Genomic DNA, 18,653 nt, shown 5'->3' on the forward strand with positions numbered 1-18,653 from the left:
GCTTGACTTGGGGGGGGGGGGACGTAGGGGGACTGAGTACCTCAACTAATTTTTTAGATATTCTAGCGTACCCCTACTTCTTTTTTAAAGGGGAACGCATGGGACGGGTTGTTATTTAGTCTTACCTATATTTATAAAGTTGCTCAACTTCAATGTTTGTATTAAATATATAAATCTTACAAAATGTTATAATATTTACAAAATGTATTGATATCATATCTAATACGTATATTTTATTTTACTATCAATATTTCATTATAACTTATCAGTGACTACGCGGCGGCAAAACGTTTCCCGTTCGTGCCCGTCAATCGTCATGTTGTTGGCCTCGTTGCGAAACGTTACCGCGGTTTGATGGAACTAATCGCTCCGTTTGCCCGTTTAAACTTTAAATACGCTGTCTAGAAAAGTACTGTCATTGATTTAATACCGGGTGATTACAAAAGAATAAGTCGGTTTCAAATATCTGTATTTTTTAAACGGTACAAGCTACAGAGCTGCGCGACCTCTTAAAATGACCGCTATAACCTCAAGTTTTTTTTTTAAATAAAAAAAATCATAAATGTTCAACGTGTCCGCCTTGAGTAACCCGAACAATGACAAGTCGGTATTCAAATTCCTCACACACTGTGAAGCATGTCAGTAGTTACTGTCTGCACAGCCAAAGTTATGCGTGCCTTTAAATCTTCAATGTTCACAAGCGATGGCGACATAAAGACTTTTCTCTTGACGTATCCCCACAAAAAAAATCACATGGCCAATCTTTCAACATTTAAAGATACGAGTTGCCTGTAACAGTGGCTTCATTAAAAAAAAAATGGTCCATACACTTTCTCATGAGACATCGCGCAAAACACGTTATCTTTTGGCGAGTCTCTTAAGTGTTCCAGGGTTGTGTGTAGATTTTGTTCACCCCAAATTATCCTAGCGGTTACCTACTCTAACTTGAGGGTACAGTGGCCATTTTAAGAGGTCTAGTAGCTCTATAGCTTGTACCGTTTAGAAAATACAGATTTTTATATTTACATTTCATCAATGGTACCGTGAAATTTTTTAAATGAAGATTGAAGATTTTTAAAAATGAAAAATTATTAAATTATATAAAACAAAGTTTGTAACCGTTTGTAATAAGACAAGTTATACTTAGATAATTTTTATATTATTCTTTTTTGTTTAATGGTTTTTTATTAATGTTGCTTAGGGCACCGTTAAAGGGGGTGTGGGGGCGAAGCCCCCCACGGTAATGTGAGGGATATTGAAATGCTAGGGACGCTACTTTTTTAAAAGTATCTAGAGTACCTCTACTACTTTTTTCTCAAGTCAAGCACTGAATCAAACTGTATGTATTCTTTATAATATTTCCATTATACTATGATGCGTACAAATTAGTCCTTTCCTTCACTTGGTTGGAAGGAGTTCAACTTATACTGTTATCATCTTATCATCTTACATTATGTTAATAACTTAAAAAGTTATAATCAATCTTTACATTAGCCTAATACCTGAAAAAACTACTATTTTTTAACTTGAATATCGAAAACGATTATAAAAGATAAGTCTGTATGGAAAGTTGTGGAAATCGGTTAATTTTGGTTTCAAACAATTATGTTTTCAATTAGTAAAACTTACTAAAGTATTGTTGCATTATATTATTATGTTAATGAGTGTTGGAGTGTTGTCAGTAGTTGTAGACGTTGACGCTGAATGACACATTGATGGCGAAAATAGGTTGTAAGGTTGTGATTGAAATTCGTATAATTCCCAACGCTGGCTGAAAGCTGTGTTAAAAACAAAATTATAGGTAAAAATGATTCACGACCTGGCTGTGAATTTTTAAAGCGTTTTACTATTTAACGTTAGCTGCCAGTTAATTAAAAACCTTTAAAGGTTAGAGCTGGTTGTACAGCCAATCACACAATGTTTTGATTGATTTCGTGAATATCTAGGTTTACCATTAGCAATACCTGTTGTCAGAATCTTTTAATGGTTTTAAAAAAAGCCAAAGTAGATTTTTATATTCTCCAACTTGGTGCCTATTTTAAAAGACCGGAATATTTAATTTAGATTTTAAACTGTTACAAAATAATAACAATAGGTAATATGATTAATGAAACAAATAACAGCAGTGAAATATAATATACGACACGGTATGTTAAAAACTCGAATAATAAAATCCTTTATCATAAGATTGGTCAGGGAAACCTGGTCTTTTTCTCATACTCTCAGTGATGTCCTTCAACGTTGCGAGTCTGGCTTTAAACGTGGCGTCCACGATGGTGGTTTGGCCGAAGTCAGCCACGCTCGGTTTGCAAACCTGTTCCTCGGCCAATCGCGTGTCGACGGGCTTGACGGCCGGGCCACCGGCAACGTCCCCGCTGGCTTCGACGTTGGCCGGATTCGCTACGGGTTCGGCGTTCGTGGTACAGCATAGGCATTTGTATATGCCAGCTATAATTTCCTCATACACAAAGGACACTGCTTTCAGTGACATGATTTTTGATAGTTAATATTAACAAGGCAAATCGAACACAAGACAAAAATATAATTGGTATTATATACACAAGTTAAATTTTATAGACACGACATAAACGTTAGACACAAAGATTACACAAGTCACAGGTAAAGTTTGTAAAATGTGATTAGCCGATGGATCGGCACTATATCCATCGATGGACTATATCATTGTTCTGTCTGATTTCCATTGGCATTTCTCCGTTTTTATCGTGTTTTGTACGTTTCAAAAGGCAAAAGAGTAGTTTCCAAAAGAAAGCCCTTGTCAAAAATATCGTACTTATTACGTTAAATTCCAAGGACTTAATAAATTTTAAATCATCGATGGACGGAAACTCCGTGGAATTTTAACTGTTTCGAGCGCTTTGGTCAGTCTGTGGTTTTGAGCTCCTAATCGTGAGGGTTATTTATGCATTATTAACCATTATTTCTGAATTTTTCTGATTTTTTATATCGTGACTTGTGTACTTACCTAAATTTAATTTCATCGGAAAAAAAAACCGTTTTATCGGTCATGGCGTTCCGTTTCGCTAACATTTTCAAACTTAATTCACATCTAAAACCAGTACAACATCAAAGTATGTGTTGTATATGAACCAGCCCGTATTGCAATTATCTAAATGTCGTCTTTATTTGCAGCATTGATTCGCGGGAAGAGCAAACAAGCAGAGAGTAAAACTGAAGGCAAAACTAGTTGTCAACAATATCCATACGTGTTTCAGACAATGGACGATATGCCGGTTCCGTGTGGAAGTTGGAAAGAACATAACTGCCAACGAAACAATTACTACAACAAAGTTTTGGCATTTGGGTTCGTTTCTTTGGCAGCAGCCCTTTACGTTGTAAGTGTTTCAAAATCGTATGGTAAATGCAACAAAATTCTATTTTTCAGGAAATAGTATTTTAAATTCATACCCCCTACCCTAAGTAAAAGGCTTTGGCTATTAACCAATTTAAACAGTGAGGTTTCCTCTTATTAAATCTAGATCTAACTAGTCGAAAATTAAATACAAGAATTGTAAATTTTTATTTATTGTTTTAGCTAAAGAAGAATGTATTTTCCAACTGTACAGTGCCACCGTATCCATTTGATAATAACCGTGAAGAATCAGAAGATGATTAAATAAAATAAGTAATTTAGTTTATTATTTTTTATATATATATATATATATAATCGAAGATCAAATTAAACATTTTAGATTCTGGGTCATTATCTATATGTAATTAAGTATAAATACTTGAACAAAAGTTTATAAGTTTGGTTTCTAAATTCAATAAATATATGTTAAAATACTGTTAAGAGCTTAAACTTGATTTTTTCTATTGAACTTAACTAGGAATTTTTTTCACCGGATGTGAACTTCTGTTACAATAAAAAATTACTTGTAAACAATTTTTTTTTTACAGTGTAATTATATAAACACTTTTTTACTTTTCTGCGGTCTCAACATACTTGTTTTGATTTTTTTTTTTTAATTAATACCGGTTTAAAACTAAATTCTTATTAATTATTAAACTTTTTGAACTGTTGTGAAGTAACGTATGTTACCTAATGTAATACCATTTAAAAAGGAGAATTTAAAATTGAATATACAATTAAACTAATATTAATATGGTTAAAATTACTTGTTTTATTGTAATACTAAATATTATTAATTTGTTTACTATCGAGCGCAATGAGTAAAATAATACATGAAATATCTAATTTTTTATATTATAACAGCTAGAAAATTAATTTTAATTATTAATTGAACACATAGATATTAGGTTCCTATCTTAATAAAACATCATAATCACAAATTGAACCTTCTTATCTTAAAAATGCACCATTTATTTAAAATCCAATATCTATTATGAAGCAGAGAGGGCTAGACAGCGGCCGGCCAATTGAGAGCCCCGGCGTGCAAGGGTGGCGTGTGCGCGAGTCACTGGTCCGGAAACATTCCATCGACTGTACATAAACCTGTATAGACTAATAAACTTGTAACTAAATTTCGTTGTGGCCTAATGTGAATATTGTTATTAGGCCACCACCCGAAGTGGGTGTGTTAGTTTTTAAGTTTATGATTGTGTTTATTGTTTAGTATACCCAATAAATGGCATCGGAGACTGGGGGAAGTAATTCCTCACAGGGCGCGTCCCCCCCCAGTGTTCTATGGGTGCATGTGGAAAAAAAAAAAAAAAAAAAAAAAATATCTATTATGAAATTTCTTATTTTTTACACATAACATGTATCCAATAAAAATCATTTTTACAATTTCTAATTTATCGTTTATTTTCAAAGAAATCAAGAACATAATCATTACATCTGGCTTCATAATCATGTCGGTTACTACAAAGCAAAAAAAATATCTGAATTGGTACTTATAAGTAGGTTTCTATTCATCTTCAGGTAATGGAGGTGGGAAAGCATTGAAGAAAACGTTTTCTTTCAACTGTAAAACAAAAAAAAAACAAATTAGTAAAAGTATTTACATAGTTGTTTCCAACTTAGTAAATATTGACCATCTGTAAATATTTTGCAATTAAACCTTTTCAGGAAGGTATGACGCCCAATGTATATATATATATATATATATACGTCAGTCGTCCATTAAAATTATTTTGTTACATATAAAACTTGTTTTTGCAGTATTTAAGTTGTCTATTTTATTCAGTATTTATAGTCAATGGTAGTATCAACAATTTCTAAGGAGTAGTTTTAATTTAACAATTACTAGGGTGCAGTTTTTGACGAATCTTTATCAGACGAGTTTCTTATCAATTCTTATTCCTTGACCAACTTTTAACCTATGACCTCCTCCTAGACTGTAGCCTGCAAACCTAGGATAATCTTTGGTTTAGCGGAGCGAGTGCCCAACACGCTGTGACCTGCCGTCCGTGTAAGTACAAACTACTGCACACTGATAAGAAACGCTGCGTTCGTGGAACTACAACCTGGCCAAATATGCATATAATATTATGAAGAAATAATAATTGATACGAGATAACAATTAAATTGATCACATTAAGCAAACCCATAGTCGTACTACGCAGTAAAGTATATGGCTTACGGTGTAAATTGCACCAACGATCGAGAAGAAGCCCGCAACGAGAACTGCGTTATATTTTGTGTTGGCTTTGCTATAATGTTCTTGCCAGGAACCCTTAGGAACCGGCATATCGTCCATGGTCACAGGCCTGTAAGACGGATGGTGTTCACCAGAACTGGATCGCACAGCCGTTTTACACACATCTGCAAAACAAACACACATCCGTGTATCAGTTTTTTATACGATTATTAAAAATGTCACATACGCGGTAAGCAATTACTTACTGTTGAATTTTCTTAGTTGTGACAACACTCGAGCCATGGTGAATTTTTGGGTTTTTTTGAGTACGAAAACGATAAAGCAATAATTATCCCAATGGTGTGCGATGCAGTTTAATTTGGTTAGGCGAAAAACTGATGAATAAAAAATTGTTAACAAGCGACCTCTGAAGATAACAAAAAAAAAATTGTGGCCATCCATAAAACATCTGTGTGATACGGCAACCGGAATCAGTTTTTTTAGGTTAGGTTTTAATTCTCTCATGTGTCAGTGAAGTAAACAAACAGTGGACAGTGAGGAAGAATAATATTGAACGTTCCACAAGGTGTTTTGTATTTTTGTAAATATTCTCAGTTACTACTGACAATTTGTTTGTAAATATTTAATAGGGTTTAGTAAAAAAATGGCAGACCCCGCCAGTACGGTGTTGGCCCGTTTCAAATCAGAAACGGGCGACACGATTGGCAATATGATGGACTTGCCTAGAAATGTCACTGTGAATCATTTGCAGTTGATTTGCAATTCGCTTCTCAAACAAGTAAGTGTATTATACAAGTTCCCTTTTCCTTTTTATACATTGGTTTTGTGTTTATACAGGAAGAATCGGTGCCGTACGCATTTTTTGTCGACGAAAAAGAAATCGTTAAAGACTTGGACGAATGTTTAGACAATAAAAAATTAAACACCGAACAAGTAATAGACATAATTTATCAACAGCAAGCCGTTTTTAAAGTACGACCGATCACTCGATGTTCAAGGTAAACAAATAAAGTATATTTTGTTATTATTATTATTTAGAACCTTTCAAGTTCCTATGATAAATTATATATATATTTGTTATAATTTAGTTCATTACCGGGTCATGCGGAAGCAGTGATATCAGTTCAGTTCAGTCCTGATAGTCGTAAATTAGCTAGCGGGTCGGGCGACACGACCGTGAGATTCTGGGATCTCGACATGCAGACACCTCTATACACTTGTGAAGGTTTGATATTTACTGTATAAGAAAATTAAAAAATGTATAATTCACATTTAAATTAATGATGTTCTTGTAGGACATAAAAATTGGGTATTGTGCATCGCATGGTCGCCTAACAGTAAATATTTAGTGTCTGGTTGTAAAAATGGATTGATCATGTCCTGGAATGTCGAAACGGGCAAAAGATTGGGTCCCCCAATGACAGGACACAAACAATGGATTACGGCGTTGTGTTGGGCTCCGTATCATTTATCACCCGAGTGTAGAATGTAAAATGTTTTGTTTTTTAAATACTTTTATTCTCTTAAATTCGCCTATTCAAATATGTAAAATATTTATTTAGATTTGCTAGCAGCAGTAAAGATGGTGATATCCGAATTTGGGATGTCATTCTTGGTCAGTGTCAGAGATCTCTTACCAGTCACACGCGTAGTATAACTTGCTTGAAATGGGGCGGAACAGGATTGTTGTACAGTGCATCACAAGATAGAACAATCAAAGTTTGGAGAGCTGATGATGTACGATCATTTTAATGTATAACAATTGACCTGTGTTAATTTGAACGATTTATTTTGTTTGTAGGGGATTCTGTGTCGAACACTCGAAGGACATGCACATTGGGTAAACACTTTAGCCCTGAGTACAGATTATGTAATGAAAACGGCAATGGTACCTCAGCCACCATACAATAACACTCAAAGTATATTAGTAAAGTTTATTGTTCACATAATGCCAATGCCTTATAAGAAATTATTAACAAAAAAAAATGATTATGTTGTATAATTTTATTTGTATAGATGAAAATCCTTTAGCAGAAGCCAAGAGACGTTTTGACCAAGTTGTGGCTAATGGCGGTGAACGCTTAATTTCAGGTTCTGATGACTTTACGTTGTTTTTATGGGCCCCAGAAACCAGCAAAAGGCATATTGGTAAAGAGCTTAAATTCTTACTTGAGTGTTTTAAATTTTTGTTTTAAAAAATATTCATACTATGTATTTTACTTTAGAACGAATGACTGGCCATCAACAATTGATAAATTGCGTACAATTTTCTCCCGATACAAGATATGTTGCTTCAGCTTCTTTTGATAAATCTATTAAGTTATGGGATGGGAAAACTGGAAAGTAAGTTGTTCTCCGTTTAAAAAAGTCGACTTAGTGTGTTAAATAAACTTTTATTTTAAGGTTTCTTGGAACAATGCGAGGTCACGTTCAAGCTGTTTATATGATTTGTTGGTCTGCCGATTCGAGGTTGCTCGTTAGTGGAAGTGCAGATTCTACGTTAAAAGGTAGATTTTAATTAATTTATGTAGTTTACAAATAATGTGACACAAATCAAATTATGACATAAAATGAGGAAAAAACAAAATAAAGTACTGAGCAAAGAGAACGCTAAATTTCAACCCCTCTGTGCTTGGTTAAGCGTTGGTGTTTGCACTTAAACTTCACAAAACTTATTTTCTCACTTATTCGTACTCTAGTGCAATAAAATCTGAAAGCGTTACGCCTTAGTAAAATTATATATAAAAAAAAAACCGACCGCTAATTCATTTGTGGTTAAAAAATGAAATTACTTGCTTCCAGTTTGGGACGTAAAGAATAAGAAATTAGAAGGTGACCTGCCAGGACATGCCGACGAAGTATTTGCCGTAGACTGGTCTCCAGATGGTCATAAAGTTGCGTCTGGCGGGAAAGACAAAGTACTCAGGCTGTAAGTATTATTATTACAAACAAATATGCATCCATTTGTAATGTGGTTATTTATAGTTTTTTAATTTATAATTTTTTTTTTAATAAAATTAGGTGGACACATTAATAACAATACGAAATTGGATGTTATGAAAATTAATCTATCGTCGAGTACATGACCCATATCTTGTTACGTTAATATGCAAGTAATAGTTAATTACTTATGTTATGTATTTTTGTCATATTTTATAATTTATGTATAATGGTATTATGCTAAACATTAAACAATTGACTAAAGAAAACAATGACTATTTTGTTTTACAACGGAGAAAAGCGTTTGGACAGACAGTAATTGAGTACTACCGATTTTATATTAAACATAGCTAGTTTTAAAGCCAACGGTTTTTTACGGAAAAACGCTATGTATTTTTTTATATAATAGCCTATTGTGTACAAGTTAAGTTTTTAAAGTTCAAAGTAATTTAAATTCTCTGGCGTAATAATAATAAGACAATGCATTGATATAAGAATACAATTATATTTGTTTTCTCTAATATTTTATATTTTCTAGAGTTATAATGATTTGTAGAAAGAAAAAAAAACGAAAAGACAAGATAAAGGTGTTAATAGTATTACCATGGTTACTTATCGATACTGGAATAATACGAAAACGCAGTTTAAAAACATTATATTGTCTAAAAAAGGTGCGTACTAACAAAAAAAAAAAAGTAATAAAGAACAATATAGTGATTTGAGATTATTTCAAATATTCCGAGATCAAAATCTCAAACGAATAAAGCTACAGATAATAGTGTACAAACACAAATTCAAACATAACGTTTACAATATCACATAAAAAAAATAGCTAATAACAAAACAGTATGATACCATAAATGTAACTATGTGTAACTACCATTAATTATTTTTTTTTAAGCTCTAAAAAATTATGACACATTAAACGACTTTAAATTATTCAATTCGTTTTTTTTTTTAATTTATATAAATCTAAAAATTTGAACAAAAGTATAACTTAAACAAAAAAAAAAAAAACAAATTGGTTAAATAAATATGTATAAATATATATATATTATATAAATTATACCTATTGTAATTATATAGTAACTTTGACCATTAAAAAATAATAAAACTAGTACATTTTATTATTAAACGAGTAAAAACAAAGTAAATTATAACAAAAGTGAATATTTTAAGACACAGCGTTTCTATTAGGCACCTAGTTATTTATTACAAATGGCACAATAATTAGGTAATAATTATAATAATAATAATAATAACAATAATAATAATAATAATTAAAAATTTATAATAAAATAAATAATCAACAGTATCAATTACAATTTTGTGATGTGATTTTTATCGGCTTAATTCTACTTTCAAGTATGAAAAATTCTAATTTCTTTGGGTTTACTCATAGATGTATTTATGAAAGAAAGAAAAAATAATTTATCTAAAACCCGCAAAAAAAAGATCAGTGTAAAATTTGTATAAATATATATATATATATATAATAAATATATTTATATGATTGGCAACACTAAGCCAATATGATATAATACGTGCATTGTTTAAGCAGAGTACACAGGTTACAAATACATAATATGAATATACTAAATCGTCATAAAGGATTGTGAAGTTTATTAACGACACTTCAATTGAATTTTGATTGTTTGATTACAAGTATAAATTTCTCTATAGTGAAATTGTATTTAGAAATATTAATAGTTTATTTATTCGTTTTTATTTATTTATTTTTTTTTTTTTTATAACGCAAATAATACCTTTTTCCTATCTGAACTGTACTGTGCAAAGCAACAATTTTACAACCGATCGAAATTCACACTACGCTCTCTTTATCCACAATTTGTTGCATGTCCGAGTATACTTTGCGCAAAGACACTTCGCTGCTCCGACAAGATGCCGCAGTGCCGTTAAACAAGCCAACCAACCAACTTCTAATAGAACCTCTGGATACTAATTTTTTTCTGTGAGGTTCCTGTGCAATGTCTTCGAATGAATGCCATCTTTTGTTGTCGTCAGTCAATAGAGGCGTGTACTGCAAACTGCCGTTAACTACAGTTTCGGTACCGCTGTCGCCACAACAGATTTCTTCTTTAGCAGAGTGCTCGATAAGTTTGGAGTCCTTGGAAAAACAACAACGAAGGCCGTTTAGTAAATTATATTGGTTAAGAAAATATACAACAAAGCCGTACCTCCAGAGAGCGACAACTTCTCTTGATTAACGAGCTCACTCGGCTCAGCTGCTTGTTTGGAAAAGGATCCATTGAAGCCGACTGTACCATTCTCCTGCGCAGTGGTTCCCGTAATGAAGGAGGTAAAGGAGAAGGCCGTTGTTCTAAGAGAAAGCTTTGACTGTCCTTGGCGCTTTTGTCTACAGAGTTTCCTCGGGGAGCAAACGATGGTCGCCTGCTACCATATTCCCCGAAACCGGCAAATATCTTTGGACTGTGGCGTCTTGATCCGCAAAACAAAGGAGGTAATTCGGTCAAGTCCACCTGAATAATACAAAAATATATTGATTTAAATAAAGTACTAAATATCCATCGATGGAGGACGTCATAACGTAATTTGACCCAAGATATCGACTAGCCAACCTCCTGTTGTTGATTAAATAAACTAACTTTTGTCAACTGTTCAACAAATAATTCTGTCTATTTAAAAAAAACATGACTAAAACTGAAATACATTTTAAAACGTTTTACTTAAGTCACGCCATTAGGTAGGATATATTATTAAATGATGCATACATCTCTTCGTTTTATAGCGTTCTCGTTGGTCCCTTCGAGCCAGTACGTCAGAACTTCGCCTTTGCCCTTCATGCTCACGTAACCTCGTTCTTTAATTATATATCCACCCAGATCGTCTAGGGCGTTCTTGCACTGTTCGCTTATGTGGATTTTCAGCGGTTCCCCATTGGATTCCATCCGGGATGCTGTGTTTACCGTATCACCGAACAAACAGTACCTGGGCATCGTCAGACCTACCACACCGGCGACAACGGGTCCTAGAATAAACAAAACGAATAAAATAAAAGCCAGTGGGAACAGACCATAATATTGTATTCTATTTGTCATAATTCTTATCGCTATCCTAATTTCTATTTTATTTTTTTCCAATTACAATCACTTTAATTAATTTATTTTACCCGTATGGACTCCAATGCGTAGTTTTAACGTGGACTCGGGTTGATGAGCTATTTTATGATCTCGTACCGCTTCGAGCAAATTCAGAGACATAGACGCTATTTCGCCGGCATGTCTGTTATCGTTTTTGATCGGTAATCCCGACACCTGAAATCAAGTTATCAGTCATTAAAAGTTTGACAAGATTGCTTCTGGAAAAACAATCGATCACATACCACCATGTAAGCGTCTCCGATAGTTTCGACTTTGTAAACATCATAACCCTTTATGATCTTGTCGAATAAGGTGTACAAGTCGTTCAGAAAGTTTACAACCTAAAATGAGTTTATAGGTTTAACGAAACAACGTCTTATACTCGAGCAACACACACAACTAACCTGCAGAGGAGTACTTTCGGCGGACATTGCGGTAAAGCCGACTATATCGCTAAAATAAATGGTAACTGAATTGTACGATTCAGGTTCGATACCGTAGCCCAGAGTCAAACGCTTCGCCACTGGCCTGTAAGAAGCACACGCCATATGATTTAGACAAGTTTTTTCATTTTTTTATGTTATTCGAAAAACATACGCAGGTAACATTCGGTGTAATAAGTCTTCGGTCTTGCGTTTTTCTTCGTAAACCTCATTTGTACGTTGGTTGACTAGATCCTCGAGGTTGTTGGCATACTTTTCCATCATGTCCATCATTTGGTCCATTATGTTCTTTTGCCTACAGAAAATATAATATGCAAACATTATCGAAACGGGTACATATACAATAATAATAATGTATTTTCTAGGTACACGCACTTTCCGTCCTTCATTTTCTTTAACCTGGCCCTTATGGTGCCGAAATCCGGTCTATTGTCCGGATATTCGTCCCAACAATCTGTTATACACTGGATGATGTAGTCTTCTGCAATTTCGCTGTCCCTCAAATGATGAATGCTGGGTCTCAATGGCACGCCGTTGACCTCTTCGTAACCTAACTTTACCAGTCTTATGATTTCTGGTTAACAAAATAGAAAAATAAGAATGTCAAACCATGTTTAGATTATTCTTTGTTAAGAGGAAGCCGCAGTAACAGATTAAAAAACTTATAGATAAGTTACGTAAATAATATAGCGTATTTCAACTACGTTTTGTTGGAAACAGATTTTTAAAAAAGAAAAAGTGTTTGATAAAAATATCAAATGTACTAATATTGAAGAAGAACAAGGCTCTAAATTGTATTCCTCATTAAACGTTTGATTTTTTTTTTTCATAGTTCCCCAACAAAACTATGTTAAACTTATCACCGTTGAAACTGGAGAAAGCACAATATTGGAATATTATGACAAAACTAAATTTCTCTTATAAAAGTTGCGGTGGTCTGACAAAAATGCTAATTATAAATGAGAATCCTCATAATTGTATACAATAATGTACACAACGGTTTTTGCAACGTCCTCAGAAACTTTTTTCTGTTTAGTTTTGTCGACAGGTACCCGCAGATTTAGTTTTTTTTTTACCCGCTAATTGTTACCTTTCGTTTATCTAACCTTTGGGTTCTTCGACGCCACAAGCGCCAAAAGGACCTCGTCGACACATTATCTCGTGCAAAATAATGGCAAACGCGTATACATCCCCTTTTTGCGTGCCTTTCACTGAAGCACCAGGATTCCTCAACAGCTCGGGAGCTTTCCATAACAAATCTAAATTTAAAAAAATAAAAAAACACAATATACTCACCGTAGGAATTATTACTTATAACTTAGTCGCAAACGGTATGACTGAAAATTAAATATATTTATGTATTCTATCTATAACTTCGAAGCCGATGAGAAGCTGTTGCTTTTTTTTGTGTTAGCTCTAAAATTCAAGTGCACTTGAATATCTTTTTAATATCCACCCGAACCACCATTTAATGCTTACGGTCATAGCCGAACGACGGTTAGATATTATAAAGAAAAAAATATATTGAACACAGTTTGGGCGACTCACTTCTGAAATACTGATGCTCGCCGATAGAGTCGTTTTCCGCACACTGCCTTAAGTCATGTAGTCCAAAATCGGTGACTTGCAACACCCAACGACTAGTTACGACACAATTAGACGATTTTAAGTTTCCATGACAACCTAAAGGCGAGTTGTGTATAAATATCATACCCTGCACAACAATGGGGTACACTAACGATTGACACGTTCAAATAAATTAAAATATAATTAGCATTAATAACAACGTTATTAGTCCAATATAGAAACCGGTTACAACTCACCCTGATGAGATCGTGTACTAGAGACGTTATGAACATTTTGTCCAACTTGATGTCTTCGTTTTCGACAATGTCCTACACGGGCAAAGCCGCACAAAATAACATGTCAGTATTATACCAAAAAAAACAACGCCAACGAGCCGTTTGCAAGACGCTTACGTAAAGACTGCCTTTAGCGCAGTAGTCGGTGATTATCAGTATTCGGGTGGACTCGATGGTGGCGCCAATGAAAGAGTTGACGTTACTGTGTCTCAAATCCCTGAGCAGTCTCATCTCTTTCATTTGCTCTCTGGATATGTCTTTGCGCTTCGAGAACTTGAGCTCTTTGATTCTGACCATTATGTTACGGTAATGGCCGGTCATGGCGAACACCTGGAGGCCGGCGCGGGACTCGTACGACATGGCCGACACCAAGCTCAACTAAACGGGGGAGGGGAAATACAAAATTATTATACACCTGGCCAATGTGTCCCACCATGAACACCGTTCAGAGCAAATGTGGTGTAAGCGTCACACACAAACGGAAGTAACGCAGCAGCCAGCACGTTTCTTCGGCGTTTTGGTGACCTTACACCACTTTTGTTCGGGACGGGGCGCGTGGAACGATTAAGCAATACTTTGCTGGGAGACGACACGATGTCCTTGTTGTAGAACCCGAGCAAGTCGGACGGATCGATTTTCCACAGCAGCCCTTCGATTTCCAACTCGATCTTCCATTTCCTGTAGATGGACAACGTGATGACGAACGCGCAGAACAGCATCAGGCCCAACACGGCGGCCACGATGATGGAGCTCCGCTGGAAGTCGTTTTGGCACAGCTCGTTGTTGAAACCGCAGCTGGGCTCGTCGTCCGGCCGGCTCTTGCCGGGCCAATCGATTTTCAGGCTGGCAGAGTTCAGCTTGTACTCCTACGCTTGCGGGCAAAACAAACAACAACAGTTATCGTTGCGTTTTTGTGACCAAAAATTAAAAAAAAAACAGCTGGTGGCACAACTGCTGGTCGCGTTGGCTTACTGGAAATTCGGTGTGCTGAAAATGGAACTGACCCATGGGCACCATGTAGTACGGACAGGTGAAGTTGACCGAGTCCATTGGAAAGACGAAATTGTAAGGTTTCAGAGCTACCACCGAGAAATTACCTTCGGAATCTCCTCTCTGGTCCAGTTTGATCGTAGAGCCGGTGACACCTGGACAACGGAAACAAAATCGGTAATCGCAACTAAGAACAGAGTCTATTCCGCGGTGGGAACACACACACCGGGAGTGTCACTCACTTTGGTAAGTTATGTTTTTGATGATCGTCTCGATGATCAACGTCCCGTTGTAGGCTACTTCGTCGATGATCTCGGCGGTCATGTTTTGAACGCTAGCCCTGGACCTGAGCAAGTGGTCTAACGCGCGGGCGTACAGCATCACGGAATCGTACAGGTAAGCCGCGTAGATGGAGACAAACTTGACGAAAGACACGTCTTTAAACACGCTGGGGGTGTGGAACTTGAACGGATCCCTACTGGTGAAGTCCAGCACCTTCTCGGTGAACAGCTGGTACCGCGAAGGAGACGGCGGCGAGGCCACCACCACCAACAGCGAACGGGCTCTCTTCAGGAAGCTCCTTTCTTCCATGCAGTTCATGTACACGGACATGTCCGATTGCCCTGTGGACAACACACGCCCAATGTACATTGAAAACCAATAGTACCAGAGTGCCGAAAAACACAAGTAAAAACATTTTATACTGACTCCACAAGTAATACCGGAGGTCTTTTATGGAATTGTCTTTGGTGTCTCCGTAAATGACCATGTAATCGCCGTTTTCGAACAACTGCAACGACTGCATGACGGTCATCATGTCCACCAGCAATCTGGGACTGCCGAGAAACACATAGACTAGAAACGGGGATAAAATTTATTTGTAATACAACATACTTATTTAATATAGTCGTTATTATTTTTTTTTAAACGCCTGGTGCGAAAATCAAGCAACCAAAGTAGTTGTTCGACTAATATTAATTGAGGATCACAAAATATGTAGTATAGTTCCCGAGCGATTACACCAATGATTTTCCCTTAAAACAATACTTTTCCCATTTACATTTTTTTTTTTTTTTTTAATTAGAAAATATTAGTATAATCAAAATACAATAACCTAAAAGCTATGCCATTTGCATTCATTTCGATTTTACGAATAACGGTATACATACTTCGGGTTTTGTTTTTGGTTTCCTGCACCAGTTCGTAAAAATACGCGTTGTTGGAGCACTTTTGGTTAGGTTCTGAACACTTGTACAAGTTGATGATCGTTTTGTAATGGTTAACAGTCATGTTGGCTTTTTTCGCTTGTATCTTGAGCGATTCCGCCACAGACTTCCATCCTTCTTCGGTGATTATGCTGAATTTCTTCCAATTGTAATAACGCAACAACGATATGATCGACTTGGTGATCTAAGAGAACACACGATGAGTAAGCGTTGAGTTTCAGTTTTCTTTGATAAAAGTGCACAACATAGCCGTCAGAGGCGCAAGTAGCTATTTTAAGACTTGATACGTTCAGGGACTTTACTGCTTTACTCTGCTAATATTAACTCAGCAAGTAACAAGTAAATTGGAACAAATTATTATTTTGATCTTTAGGGCTTCAGATAGATTATTTGAGAGGGGGGTGCTAGTGATTTTGTAATTTTAGTTAAATGATGTTTAACAAAATACAAGTCTAAGGTTCAGTCTAACCGAATTTATTTTACAGGCGCCTAAGCCCCGTTTCCTTATACCTATCCCCTTTACACGTGCCACCGGTTGTTGTGGTAGTCTTTATAATAAAAGACTAAAAGTTGTACAAGTCAGCTCTAATGATATTTCCTGCAAGAGTGACAATGCTTGTAATTTTAATAATTTTCCAAGACGGTCTCGACTTACTTGCGTGTCCGGTGGATCTGTTCGGGCAAACGTTGGCACTCCCGACGCTTCGTAGTCAGCACATTTCTGGAAAACAAATATAAAAAAATACAGTTAACTTTATTATTTCCCCATTGACAGCCTATTTAAATTACACGTATCCGGTGGAATAGCAATATTTTCGGACGGATACCATCATAGATGACATAGATGATAATGTAGATAATATTATTGCTGTTAGTTTTAAGAACAACATAATTGGAATGTAAAATACCGATATCGTTCACCTCAAAACGTAGGTATAGAAAAAAATTCGGCGTTGTGCGGTTACTGGGCAGTAAAAAAATACAAGAATCGGGTACAACACGATCCGTGGCCAAGGATAGAACACAGCTCCACAATAATATGAGTCACGCAAATATCAATTTGTGGTTTTACAATGAACGGTTTGTCTATTTTCTGTGTTATTGCCCGCTGAAGTCTTGGACGTGGCGTTTATTGTGAGACGTTATGGAGACAAATTTTAACAGGCAACAGCCATAGAGTATATATTACTATAGTCATTGGGGTTTGGAACGAAGCGTCCGAAACGAGTTACTCTTTAAATATAATTAGGATTAGACCAATTGAAGGAGATCAGAAACCTTCAAACTTAAAATTAGTACTACATTTATTTTTAATTCAACAAATCTCTCGCTAAAAAATAAATGTAGGTATTTTGAAAAGCGCCAATTTTAAGTTAATCTCTTAATATATCATTTACACTATATATTTTTTATATTTTGGCATTTTTAAATCAGTCAAACACCAAGTATAAATGAGCGGCATATTATTCATATATTAATTTTGAAGTTATGTACCTACATAGGTATTATGCGTTAGAAGGTACCTAGAATGAAATTGTTGTCGTTGTACAAATTTAGAACTACTGAACATATTATATTAACAAATAATCAACATTGAATTTTAACATCAAACCCAATACCGGATAGGGGTGGTGTGTGTGTAGAATGCGCTTATATAAGGAACGTGACTGTACATACAGTGTACATTGGATCAATAGTGGGGAAAAAAACCAAACACAACTAAACCGAAGAATGAGTAGAAGGTAGTAAGTAGTAGGTAAGACACACGAGACTTGTTGTTGTTGTTACAATCAAAATCCAGTGAGACGTACAACACTGCGAACGTTGGCGTAGGCTGTGATAGAGAAAAAGTATTATTACTACATACCTATAGGTAGGTATATTATAATACAGGTACCTACGTTCTTTTCATAAGTCTTTTTTTTTTTTGCTGTGGTCTTACCGCACATCGGACAACCCATTGTGCGATGTTACAATTCCTTATACTATATTATATATTTCATTCCTAAACGTATTATGGTGTTTTCCTTATTGTAAACACAATCGACCGCTACGGACGGAGACCTTGGCGATTCGATTTTATTATTGTCTTAAACGAATATCCCCAATTTACATTAAAAACATTATAACGTGCCGGGGCAGTGGTGCGTGTACCTGTTTTTAACCTGGAAGTAATAGTGAAACGCCAACATTGGGCGGAGGTGAAGAGGAAAAGTGTAATGGGCGTGTTTACAATATTGCGGCGGTTTTATAAAACCAAAAAAAAAAAGAAATACTTATATTAAAAAAAACCTATACCCACCACCGTCGTCGTGTTGCACGCGATACAACTATTAACACGTGGTAAAGCCAAATTGTATACTTACCCACGGACAGTGTGAATCGATAAAAACGCGGGCGAGACTACTAAAAAGTCCACTACTACACAGTCCCCAAGTAAGGTTTATGATTTTTACTGAAATTACAAGTTCAGTCGCCTTGGTGGAGG

At 35.5% G+C, this 18,653-nt stretch overlaps 4 protein-coding genes across 5 annotated transcripts in view; 2 read left to right on the forward strand and 2 right to left on the reverse strand.

Moving 5' to 3' along the window:
* Window positions 1-2,904: 2,904 nt before the first annotated feature.
* On the forward strand, window positions 2,905-3,634 carry LOC126837877 (uncharacterized). The gene is made up of 3 exons (XM_050571833.1): window positions 2,905-3,089; window positions 3,151-3,353; window positions 3,554-3,634. The coding sequence occupies exons 1-3, from the start codon at window positions 3,026-3,028 to the stop codon at window positions 3,632-3,634; spliced, it is 348 nt and encodes a 115-aa protein (XP_050427790.1). The 5' UTR covers window positions 2,905-3,025.
* Window positions 3,635-4,759: 1,125 nt separating this feature from the next.
* LOC126838539 (uncharacterized) lies at window positions 4,760-5,989 on the reverse strand. The gene is made up of 3 exons (XM_050573042.1): window positions 5,828-5,989; window positions 5,565-5,746; window positions 4,760-4,946 (listed from the first exon to the last, which is right to left on the reverse strand). The coding sequence occupies exons 1-3, from the start codon at window positions 5,862-5,864 to the stop codon at window positions 4,890-4,892; spliced, it is 276 nt and encodes a 91-aa protein (XP_050428999.1). The 5' UTR covers window positions 5,865-5,989; the 3' UTR covers window positions 4,760-4,889.
* A 97-nt stretch (window positions 5,990-6,086) lies between these two features.
* On the forward strand, window positions 6,087-8,794 carry LOC126838527 (notchless protein homolog 1). The gene is made up of 11 exons (XM_050573024.1): window positions 6,087-6,360; window positions 6,420-6,580; window positions 6,671-6,807; window positions 6,878-7,070; window positions 7,145-7,319; window positions 7,384-7,501; window positions 7,599-7,730; window positions 7,808-7,925; window positions 7,986-8,089; window positions 8,385-8,511; window positions 8,604-8,794. Exons 1-11 carry the CDS (start codon window positions 6,226-6,228, stop codon window positions 8,614-8,616), a joined length of 1,413 nt encoding a protein of 470 aa, XP_050428981.1. The 5' UTR covers window positions 6,087-6,225; the 3' UTR covers window positions 8,617-8,794.
* A 1,450-nt stretch (window positions 8,795-10,244) lies between these two features.
* Window positions 10,245-18,653, reverse strand: part of LOC126838522 (receptor-type guanylate cyclase Gyc76C-like) — a 41,346-nt gene continuing 32,937 nt past the window's right edge. The window contains exons 6-23 of one of the 2 annotated variants that reach the window (XM_050573017.1): window positions 16,821-16,886; window positions 16,109-16,349; window positions 15,648-15,794; window positions 15,182-15,562; window positions 14,922-15,094; window positions 14,525-14,815; window positions 14,067-14,327; window positions 13,911-13,982; window positions 13,636-13,801; window positions 13,194-13,346; window positions 12,463-12,661; window positions 12,242-12,382; window positions 12,049-12,172; window positions 11,887-11,985; window positions 11,674-11,818; window positions 11,276-11,532; window positions 10,721-11,023; window positions 10,245-10,650 (exon numbers count right to left, since the gene is read on the reverse strand). In XM_050573017.1, coding sequence (XP_050428974.1) covers window positions 10,345-10,650; window positions 10,721-11,023; window positions 11,276-11,532; window positions 11,674-11,818; window positions 11,887-11,985; window positions 12,049-12,172; window positions 12,242-12,382; window positions 12,463-12,661; window positions 13,194-13,346; window positions 13,636-13,801; window positions 13,911-13,982; window positions 14,067-14,327; window positions 14,525-14,815; window positions 14,922-15,094; window positions 15,182-15,562; window positions 15,648-15,794; window positions 16,109-16,349; window positions 16,821-16,886 — 3,525 coding nt within the window. In that variant the 3' untranslated portion in view covers window positions 10,245-10,344. Of the gene's footprint in view, window positions 10,651-10,720; window positions 11,024-11,275; window positions 11,533-11,673; window positions 11,819-11,886; window positions 11,986-12,048; window positions 12,173-12,241; window positions 12,383-12,462; window positions 12,662-13,193; window positions 13,347-13,635; window positions 13,802-13,910; window positions 13,983-14,066; window positions 14,328-14,524; window positions 14,816-14,921; window positions 15,095-15,181; window positions 15,563-15,647; window positions 15,795-15,833; window positions 15,939-16,108; window positions 16,350-16,820; window positions 16,887-18,653 lie in introns of those variants that run through there. The other variant, XM_050573018.1, reaches the window with a different exon arrangement.

The sequence above is a fragment of the Adelges cooleyi genome, unplaced genomic scaffold (genome assembly GCF_023614345.1).
Source record: "Adelges cooleyi isolate 19-005CV unplaced genomic scaffold, UGA_ACOO_1.1 ACOO_flye_CR_arks_rails_tigmint_CR_PRNA_30, whole genome shotgun sequence".
Taxonomy (NCBI): domain Eukaryota; kingdom Metazoa; phylum Arthropoda; class Insecta; order Hemiptera; family Adelgidae; genus Adelges; species Adelges cooleyi.